The sequence below is a fragment of the Eschrichtius robustus genome, chromosome 2 (genome assembly GCF_028021215.1).
Source record: "Eschrichtius robustus isolate mEscRob2 chromosome 2, mEscRob2.pri, whole genome shotgun sequence".
Taxonomy (NCBI): domain Eukaryota; kingdom Metazoa; phylum Chordata; class Mammalia; order Artiodactyla; family Eschrichtiidae; genus Eschrichtius; species Eschrichtius robustus.
Genome location: NC_090825.1, coordinates 166,710,081 through 166,720,461, shown reverse-complemented (window position 1 = coordinate 166,720,461; position 10,381 = coordinate 166,710,081). Strand labels below are relative to the sequence as shown.

General features: G+C 52.4%; 1 protein-coding gene across 1 annotated transcript; it reads left to right on the top strand.

Annotated features, from left to right (window-relative positions):
- The first annotated feature begins 1,898 nt into the window (after positions 1 to 1,898).
- Positions 1,899 to 5,373, top strand: IFI30 (IFI30 lysosomal thiol reductase). The gene is made up of 7 exons (XM_068536736.1): positions 1,899 to 2,095; positions 3,133 to 3,315; positions 3,406 to 3,480; positions 3,710 to 3,802; positions 4,621 to 4,773; positions 4,954 to 5,007; positions 5,092 to 5,373. Exons 1-7 carry the CDS (start codon positions 1,982 to 1,984, stop codon positions 5,152 to 5,154), a joined length of 735 nt encoding a protein of 244 aa, XP_068392837.1. The 5' UTR covers positions 1,899 to 1,981; the 3' UTR covers positions 5,155 to 5,373.
- The last annotated feature ends 5,008 nt before the right edge of the window (positions 5,374 to 10,381 follow it).

The following is a 10,381-nucleotide window of genomic DNA, read 5'->3' as shown; positions in this document are numbered from 1 at the left end:
GGAACCAGGCCGCCTCTGACCCATCTCTCCACTGGGCTCTCAGAGGGACAGGACTTGCTTCCCTTGGCCTCAGAGCTCTGGTCCTTCCCAAGCACTGTCCCCGCTGAGTGGTCAGTCAGGAGGCGCCCCATAAATAACTCCAGCCCGGACTCTGCCCCCACTGTGGCCTTCACCCACTGCATGGGTGGACGCAGGGTAAAGCTCACCTTCTCAGTCCCATGAGTCCAGCCGGGTGGAACCTGGGGGCACAAGAGAACGGCCCACAGAGCCTCTAGCCAGTCCCCACACTCAGTCAACTGTGTTTTCTCAGAGACGTCACCTCCCCTCTCTGATCCTGTTTCCTCTTACCAAGTAGGGTCAGTAGTTTCTACCCCTGCCCCCAGTGGACACCTCTGAGGGTTCCACAATCAAATGGGTGAGGTTACATTTATGAATTCCTCCAATAGGGCTGGTGTTTAATAACCACCGGAAAAATAGTAGCAATTATATTTATTGCTATTTCTTCTGTCCTGCCCAGTACAGGACCGAGCACACACTAGTTCCCCAAAGCTGTGTTGCTTAGTCTTGCAGGTTTCACAAAGGAAGTGGGTTTTGTTAAGGGTTCAGAAGAATGGGGTGGGGGGTTCATCCAGCAGCATCCTGCTGCTATGAATGTGGGCCACGCGGGCCACGGTTTCCCCAGAAATGAAGCGGGACACGGGCTGTGGAGCGGAGGACTGGGCGTTTTCCAGCCCACGGGTGAGCATTTTCTCTGGTGGGATCTGAGTCTGTGTCGTGTCAAGGCCTTGAAGTCTGAACGTCTCGGTTACTTCCCCCAACACTACCAGCCGCCAAGCCCTTATCTGGGCTACTCTCCCTGCCCTCACTGCTGTCCCGTCAACACCTTCCCAGGCTCACCTGTGTCACCTCCACACCCAGCCTGGGGCAACTCTCCCTCTGCTCTGAGCCCTCCATGGTAGCTTTATTCCCCAAACCTCACTTCTCCCGTTTTACAGAATGAGTTGAGGCTTCATCACTTGAGATGCCCACACCGTCCCAGAGCAAACGTGGGTTTGGCTGATTCCTGTGGGTTTGGGTCCTCCGGGGATCCCCCGCCCCGGCTCCATGTACAGAGTACAGGCTTCAGGTAATAATGACTGCTCCAACCCGGGCCTCTCTTCTGACAAGGGCGCTGGCTGAGGGCAGGGATGCCCCCCTCCTCAAGCCTTTGGACGGTGGAAAGAAGGAACACCAGCTTTTTTCTCTCCCCACCCCCCAGCCAGGGGTGAGGGAGCCAAGAGAAGGGAGCCCCTCCCTGCGCTGGCTTCTGCTTTCTGGCCCAGCTGTGGCCAAGCCTGAGTCAGCCCCACGGGACCACGCTGGTGGATCTGGAGCGTCTGGGCTCTGGAGCCTGAGAGGGGGAGGGGGTGGAGGTTGAGAATTAGGGGGGTCCGGGCCAGGCTAGGGGAAAGGGCCCGGGCTGCTCAGCTCCTGCCTGCTCCCAGGCCAGGGATCACCTCTCATCGGAGCATGGTGTGGGGAGGCGGGGTCCCCGGGCTAGGACCAGGGGCCTGGAGCACCCTGGCGGCCCCCAGAGGGATCCGTGGACCCATAGAGACCCTCCTATCTCTTGGTCTCTCCGTGTCTCTGTCTCTAAGCCCCCACCTATCCTCCGCTCAAGGTGCTCAAGCCCCAGCCTCACAGGACTGGACGGGGCTGATTACGGGGAAGTGTCGGGGAAGATCGAAGGGCAGCACGTTGTCCAGGAGTTTGGGAGCCCAGCACCTGGCGGGCTGTGGGATGCGGGTGGGGTCGGGGTGGAAAGAAAGACCCAGAGAGAGAGAGAAAAAAGTAGAGATCCCTAGAGACGTCAGCCCCGGCCCCCGAGAGAGGCGTGTGCACCTGGAGGCCGGCCCGGCCTGGGGGCTGGGCCACCGCCTGGTTAAAGGCGGCTTCTTCCCCGGGACGCTGCTCCCGCCGTCGCACGTTCGCCCCCACTGTGATGGCCTCGTCGCCTCTCCTGCTGTTCCTGCCTCTCCTGCTGCTGCTGGAGGTCGCCGCTGCGGCGCGGGCGTCCCCGCTGGAAATACTCCCCGAGGGGGCGGCCCCCTGCGAGGTAGAGAAGGCGACGCGGCGGGCGGGCAGGCGGGGACCAGCGCCCAGGCGAGGTGCCCGCGGCTCCTCCCGCTCCCCAGACTTCGACGGGGACGACCGGGGTCCGGAGGGGACGCTGCCCGGGTCGGTGCCGGCCGCCCCCCCCCACCCCACCCCCGCTTCAATCCTTACACTTTGGCCATACTTCCCTTTCCCTTTTGCTTCCCTAACTGGAGTCTGAGTCGCTCAGCTGTCCCCCCACCCCATCCTCCCGCAACTCCCCCCGCCCCCCCAGGGTGCATTGAGCACCTACTGTGTACATCTAGAGCAGGAATCAGAGTCTCCTCTTTTAGGCCAGGGGAAGCCCAGACTAGCTAAGCGGCCTGCGCATGGCCACCGCATTCATTAGGGGCTCCTTATTGGGTGCATTTCGGTCGGGGAAGAGCTCGCGTGCTCCTGGTGCGGAGGAAGCAGATGCCCTGGAGGCTGAACGACTCGCTCACAGATGCGACCGTCCGCCGCCCCTCAGCGGGCGGAAGTCAACACCTATTAGGCGCCGCCTCTGCAGTAGCCTTGGGAGGGGTTCAGTGGGCCCGTGGAGAGGAAGGATAAATGAGTCAGCGGGTATGTAGGGCCTTGCTCAGTTCAGGGCGAAGGCTCTAGGGATGAAGTGGAAATGAATGAGCCTGCCTTAGTGGTATGCCTCACGAGAAGGCAGGACTGAGAAGGCAGGATTGACAGCAGAGACCAGAAATGTGCATGCCTTGAATTCTTACTGCATGGCGTGCCCCTGGGTGAGGAGTTTCACCTCACCTGGAGGAAGAAAGCAAGACTTGTGCATTCATTAACTGCCTACTGTTTGCAAATCTTTGTCACATCCATTCTGCAGACAGACTGATATTTAGGAGTATTTAGGAATGCCGTTAAGCCTCAGAGTCAGGATTCCCCCTGGCAAGGTCCGGAAGGAGTGTGAGGTGGAGCACCTACTGTTTGCAGCTCCCTTCCTGCAAGAGAATCAAGCAGAGCTGCATTTGAATCACATCCCTTCCTTCCACGCAGGCCGGTGAGCTGTGCCTGCAGGCGCCCCTCCGGAAGTCTGACCCTCCGCCCATCAACGTGAGCCTCTACTATGAGTCACTGTGCCCCGGCTGCCGGTACTTCCTGATCCGAGAGCTCTTTCCGACGTGGCTGATGGTCTGGGAAATCCTCAATGTCACGCTGGTGCCCTACGGAAACGCTCAGGTGCGTGGGTACGGGTGAAACTGAGGCCTGTGGCCAGGGGAAGGGGGTCTGGGTGGGGAGGCAGCCAGCACTCACCCCACTGCTTCTCAGGAACAGAACATCAGCGGCAGGTGGGAGTTCACGTGCCAGCACGGCGAGCAGGAGTGCAAGCTTAACAAGGTGGAGGTGAGCAGCCCCCAGAGTTCCCGAGTTGGGGGCACGAGGCTGGGGAGACTGCCCACGATAAGGAAAATGAAATCAAGACTCAGAAGGGATGGACTGCAGCCAACTCCGTCCCTTGCCTGTGTGCCTTCATTCTCCGCTTTATTAGTGGACACTCGTGGTTATTCCCGGAGTGGTCTTGGGGTGCTCTGGGCCACCCTCACATCCTTGCCTGCCCCCCCCCCCACCCCAGGCCTGCCTGTTGGACCAGCTGGAGAGGAGCGCGGCCTTCCTGACCATTGTCTGCCTAGAAGAAATGGATGACATGGAGAAAAATCTGAAGCCGGTGAGCAATGCCCCTCACTCAGCCTGGGTTGGAGGGCCCTGGCCTTCCTGCATCCAGACAGACCCAGGTTCAAGTGCTGGCCACAACTACCACTCTCCGTGCAGCCCCAGGAAGACAGCCTCCCCTCTCGAAGCCTCGATCTCTGAATCGAGAGAACAAAGATCTTCTGGGGACGTGGGTAGATCAGGGAGGGCTTCCTGGACAAGATGCCTCCGAGCTGGGCTCTGACAAACAGGAATGTGAAGGGACACAGATGGTGATCCTTCTCTGGGGTAAGGAGATGACAGGACAGGCCCACTTAACTCCCTGGCGGGTTATGAAAAAGAACTCCCAAAGGAGTGACCCATCTGCCCTGATTGTTTATTCATTCATCAAACATCTGGGCCACCCAAGAGACCTGAGCCACCCTGAGACACCTCCAGGCCCTGCAGAGTCATACTATGGAGTGCAAAGGATGAGGGAACGCTCAGGAGACTCAGGGGAAGGGGAAGGAAAAGTGCTCCTGGCAGAGGGAAGAGCAAGTACGGATGCTCTCAGGAAAATAAAACACTATAGGGGTCGGGCTGCGGGTCTGGTCTTATGGGAGACAGGAGCAGCCTGAGCCCCTACCTTGGGGGCCTCCACTCAGGCATGTATTAAGCACCCATTGTTTATGGGCATTGCTGCATCCCTGTGAACCCAACTGTCTCCTGTTGCTAGTGAGGAAACAAAAGCTTGGCTTGGGGTGTGGGGTGGTTCTAGTGGGAGGACCGTTGGGGAGATAACAGGGAGGAAGCTGAGACAGCACCCCAGCTGGCCAGCTCCCCCTCTGCCCTCAGTGCCTGCAGATCTATGCTCCAAAGGTGTCCCCTGACTCCATCATGGAGTGTGCCACAGGGGACCGTGGCATGCAGCTCTTGCACATCAATGCCCAGCTCACGGATGCTCTGCAGCCACCCCACGAGTATGTGCCCTGGGTCGTCGTCAATGGGGTAAGAACTCTTGCAGCCCTCAGGTCATCCCCCAGGCAGGGACCGGGTTGATGGATGTGACCACTGGGCTGGGAGGCAGGAGGCAGGGGCCAGACTTGGGGCCATTTGCAGCCCCTTCTGGGCCAAGCACGGGTTGGTTGGGGCAGGTGGGACTTAAGACCTCCTGTCTTGCTTGTGCAGAAACCCATGAAAGAGAAGGACCAGCTCTTATGCCTCGTCTGCCAGTTATACCAGGTAAGCTAGACAGGGGACAGAGGGATTCAGCTGGTGGGGGCAGGGTCTCCTTTCAGGACCCCAACTCCTGGCCATCTCCTCCAGGGCGAGAAGCCGGATGTCTGCCAACTCATAGCCAGTTCCCACAAGGAAGTCTGCTTCAAGTGATGGCCGGTGCCCTGGGAGGGAACTGATGCAGGAAGAACAAGATCCCACCTGCGCTCATTTTTTGATCCCTGAGTCAGCAGCCACTACTTATCATCCAGATAACTTCTACACATTCCACGAAGCCGAGACTCAAAATTCTGCCCTGAGATCAAGAATCTTGCCCCACTGAGAACGGTGCTACACTGAAACTAGTTCAATAAACACTTCTGGATGTTGTGATTCATTTGTTAAGTCAGCAAATCCCCTTTTCCTGGATCTGCACAATGCTGGAACCCCTGAGAAGCCCCCTGTCCAGGGGATGCAGAGCCAGACAGACATCCCTAGTCCCATGGGGGCAGGGATGGGCTAGAGGGGGAGGCACCAGCACTAGAGAACCCAGAGGAGGAGTGAACGTTCTGCATAGGGAGGAGGGTCATTGGGACTGGGGTTTTGAAGGGTGACTAGGAGTTCATTAGGCAGAAAATGTATTTATTAATTCAGCAAACATCCCTAGCTACCCCTTTTTGTTGCCTCACATTGGGTGTTATGGGTTAAGCCAGAGAATGGTAACTGGAGCCAGGCAAGGCCAGAGGATGGGGCAGGGACCTTGTCTGGGGAGTCTGAAAGAATATGTTCACTGGGGGGAAATCATGGTGTTTCAGGGAAGGGGAACCAGTGTAAAAAGGCCCAGATAGCAGCAAAATCTGGAGTTAGAATGGCAGGCTGAGGGACTTCCCTGGTGGCACAGTGGGAATCTGCCTGCCAATGCAGGGGACAAGGGTTCGATCCCGACCCGGGAAGATCCCACATGCCACAGAGCAACTAAGCCCGTGTGCCACAACTACTGAGCCTGAGCTCTAGAGCCCGTGAGCCACAACTACTGAAGACCATGTGCCTAGAGCCCGTACTTCGTAACAACAGAAGCCACCGCAATAAGAAGCCCATGCACCGCAACGAAGAGTAGCCCCTGCTCACCACAACTAGAGAAAGCCCATGCGCAGCAATGAAGATCCAATGCAGCCAAAGAAAAAAAAAAAAAAAAAAAGAATGCCAGGCTGAGGCACCTAAGAACGACAGGGCATGTTACAGGATAATTTTCAAAGAAAGGAGAAATCGTGATTCTCATACTGATGTAAAATGAATCCATGTTAAAGATTTTATTTAATTCATGATTAATTAGGGAAACAGGTCAGATATTCAAAGAACAGACGGATTTATAGGTCAGGAATATTGAAATAATTGTGCAAAACCGACTTTTTCACAGGGGCAGGGGATGGGAGAGCTCTTCCTTTTTTTCCCACCCAGCTTTATGTTTTTCTAATTTTAATACAGTTGACCCTTGAACAACATGGGCTTGAACTGCATGGGTCCACTTCTACACGAATTTTTTTCACTAAATATGTACTATAGTCCTACATGATCCATGGTTGGTGTGTGTGGTGAGAATGCTTAAGATCTATTTGCTTAGTAACTTTCAAGTGTACAATACAGTGCTGTTAACTATAGTAACCATGCTGTACCTTAGATCCTCAGGACTTACTATCTTACGGTGAAAGTTGTACCCTTTGACCAACATCTCCCCATTCCTTCCCTCCCCACCAGCCCCTGAAAACCAACGTTCTTCTGTTTCTATGAGCTTGGCTATTTTATTTATTTATAAAAATGGATGTTTATTTTTTTAATAAATTTATTTTACTTATTTATTTTAGGCTGCATTGGGTCTTCATTGCTGCACGTGGTCTTTCTCTAGTTGCGGCGAGCAGGGGCTACTCTTCGCTGCAGTGCACGGGCTTCTCATTGCGGTGGCTTCAACTTCAACTACGACTACTAGGCACGCAGGCTTCAGTAGTTGTGGCTCGCGGGCTCTAGAGCACAGGCTCAGTAGTTGTGGCACACGGGCTCAGTTGCTCCGCAGCATGTGGGATCTTCCCAGACCAGGCCTCGAACCCATGTCCCCTGCACTGGCAGGCAGATTCTTAACCACTGCGCCACCAGGGAAGCCCGAGCTTGGCTATTTTAGATTCCACATATAAACTAAATCATAATTTGTCTTTCACTGTCTGTCTAATTTCACTTAGCATAACGCCCCCCAGGTTCATCCATGGTGCCACAAGTAGCAGGATTTCCTTCTTTTTTTTTTTAATGACTGAATGATATTTGAGCTGTGCCTTTTGTTAAAAATAGTCTCAGGACTTCCCTGGTGGCACAGTGGTTAAGAATCCACCTGCCAATGCAGGGGACATGGGTTCGAGCCCTGGTCCGGGAAGATCCCACATACCGAAGAGCAACTAAGCCTGTGCGCCACAACTACTGAGCCCTCAGGCCACAACTACTGAAGCCCACATGCCATAGAGCCTGTGATCCTCAACAAGAGAAGCTACCACAATGAGAAGACGGCGTACCGCAGTGAAGAGTAGCCCCCGCTCTCCACAACTAGAGAAACCCCACGTGCAGCAACGAAGACCCAACTCAGCCAAAAAAATAAAAATAAAAAATAAAATAAAATCTCAAAGAAAGTCCTTCCTTGACAGGTCTCATGGGATTTGCCCTGATTATTTTACACAGGTGCAGCAGGAGTTCAGTTTGCTTTACTGGCAGTTTCTGTAAAGAATCTCAGGGTGGACTTCTAAAAGCCTCTATCATTTGTTAACTGGAGATAACTCGAGTTTCACCTGCAGTTTCACCTGTGCCTTTTGGTGAATTTCTCTCTTCTTTGATGTCCCCAAAGTATGGCAAGGATCTTGGTTGGCCCGGCTGGACCTGTAGGGCTGACCCTCAAGCCAGGGACAAGCCAGTTTTCCTGTGAGAGTTTTGTAAGCACTGGCTCCCAAAAGTCCAACTTAGTTTCTTGAAAATGGCTGGTGAAATTGTATCTGGAAACAGTCTGTCTTCCAGGAGGTGGAGCTTAATTCCACCCCCTCACTCTAGCCCTGAGAGTGGACTGGATTTTGGAACTCAATTCCAAAGAGTAGGGAAAGGGAGAAATGGTAACCTGACAGTGGAGTAGAAACACCTGGCAGACGTCCCTTAATCACGTGAGCCCGGTGAGCCTCACGTGATCCTGGTTAACATCATGTGATCCGAGTTAGCGTCACCGGGGTAAATCGTGTGATATCACACGCACCATCTGATGCAAGGAGGACACCACCTCTGTGGGATTCTCCCTAAAGACCCAGAACCCCAGTCTAACCACAAGAAAACAGCACCCAAACCAAGATGGAGGGACATTCTACAAAATGTCCCACCGGTCCTCTTCAAAAGTGTCAAGGTCATGAAAAACAAGAAAAAACCCTGAAAGAATCACAGACCAGAGGAGCCTAAGGAGAGGGGATGACTAAACGCAATGTGGTGGGATTGTGGCCAAGTTCACATTTGGACGAATAACTGGAATTAGGATTGATAATGCTGTCCTGTGGTTCCCTAACATCAGCCAATGCACCTTCAGGAATCTGCCAAATAGAATTGTATCACAGGGACTTCCCTGGTGGTCCAGTGCTTAAGAATCTGCCTTCCAATCCAGGGGATGGGAGTTCGATCCCTGGTCGGGGAACTAAGATCCCACATGCTGCAGGGCAACTAAGCCTGCGCAGCACAGCTACTGAGCCCACGCTCTCTGGAGCCCACACACCACAACGAAAGATCCCACGAGCTGCAACTAAGACCCAAACGCAGCCAAAAATAAAATAAACAAATAAATAAATACTAAAAAAAATTTTTTTTAAAGAAATGCATCACAGAGCTAAAAAATACAACCAACTAGTGAATGTAACAAAAAAGCAGAGTGGCATGGACATCTATACACTACCAAATGTAAAATAGATAGCTAGTGGGAAGCAGCCGCATAACACAGGGAGATCAGCTCAGTGCTTTGTGACCACCTAGAGGGGTGGGATAGGGAGGGTGGGAGGGAGAGGCAAGAGGGAGGAGATATGGGGATATATGTATATGTATAACTGATTCACTTTGTTAGGAAGCAGAACCTGACATACAATTGTAAAACAATTATTCTCCAATAAAGATGTTAAAAAAAAAAAAAAAGCAGCAGACCTCACAGATATAGAGAAGAAGCTAGTGGTTACCAGTGGGTAGGGGGAGGGGAGAGGGGCAATATAGGGGTAGGGGATTAAGAGGTACAGACTATTAGGTATAAAATAAGCTACAAGGATATATTCTACAACACGGGCACTATAGCCAATATTTTTTTAAATTATTTTATTTATTTTATTTTTGGCTGCGTTGGGTCTTTGTTGCTGCACGTGGGCTTTTCTCTGGTTGTGGCAAGCGGGGGCTGCTCTTCGTTGCGGTGCACGGGCTTCTCATTGCGGTGGCTTCCCTTGTTGCGGAGCATGGGCTCTCGGCGCACAGGCTTCAGTAGTTGTGGCATGCAGGCTCAGTAGTTGTGGCTCGCGGGCTCTAGAGCACAGGCTCAGTAGTTGTGGCACATCGGCTTAGTTGTTTTGTGGCATGTGGGATCTTCCCGGACCAGGGCTCGAACCCGTGTCACCTGCATTGGCAGGCGGATTCTTAACCACTGTGCCACCAGGGAAGCCCAATTTTTTTAAAAAATATTTATTTATTTATTTGGTTGCACCAGGTCTTAGTTGTGGCAGGTGGGCTCCTTAGTTGTGGCACGCAAACTCTTAGATGTGGCATGCATGTGGGATCTAGTTCCCTGACCAGGGATCGAACCCAGGCCCCCTGCATTGGGAGCAGGGAGTCTTATCCACTGAGCTGCCAGGGAAGTCCCACCAATATTTTATAATAACTACAAATGGAGTATAACCTTTAAAAGTTGTGAATCACTATACTGTATACCTATAACTTACATAATATTATACAACTATACTTCAATTTAAAAAAAAGAAATGTATCACAGTGAGGGCACTAACCAAGCTCCTTTTTAATTAACTGACTAGGGTACTTATGCCTACAAAATCCCTTCTAAAAATTAACACACCACTGTAAATCAACTATAGTTCAGTAAAATAAGTTTTTAAAAAATCCCTTCTAAAATACAACATAACGTCATATTTGCATGTTATCATATTCACAAGTTCTACCTACACTTGAGGAGGATGTACTGATGTACATCTGAGGCAGAAATCTTGGGGCCATATCTTAGAATCCTGCCTCTCACACCTCCTGGTGTAGAAAAATACAACATACATAGTGAGAAGTAAAGGCCTCTCTGAATTACAGACCTATAGGTAGGCAGACAGAGTTTAGTGGCTCCAATTCTAAAATTTCA

Coding starts and splice junctions, on each gene's coding strand:
- IFI30 (XM_068536736.1), top strand. CDS start 1,982: ATGGCCTCGTCGCCTCTCCTGCTGTTCCTGCCTCTCCTGCTGCTGCTG. Junction 3,316..3,405: donor TGCCCTACGGAAACGCTCAG/GTGCGTGGGTAC, acceptor ACTGCTTCTCAG/GAACAGAACATCAGCGGCAG. Junction 5,008..5,091: donor TCGTCTGCCAGTTATACCAG/GTAAGCTAGACA, acceptor CATCTCCTCCAG/GGCGAGAAGCCGGATGTCTG.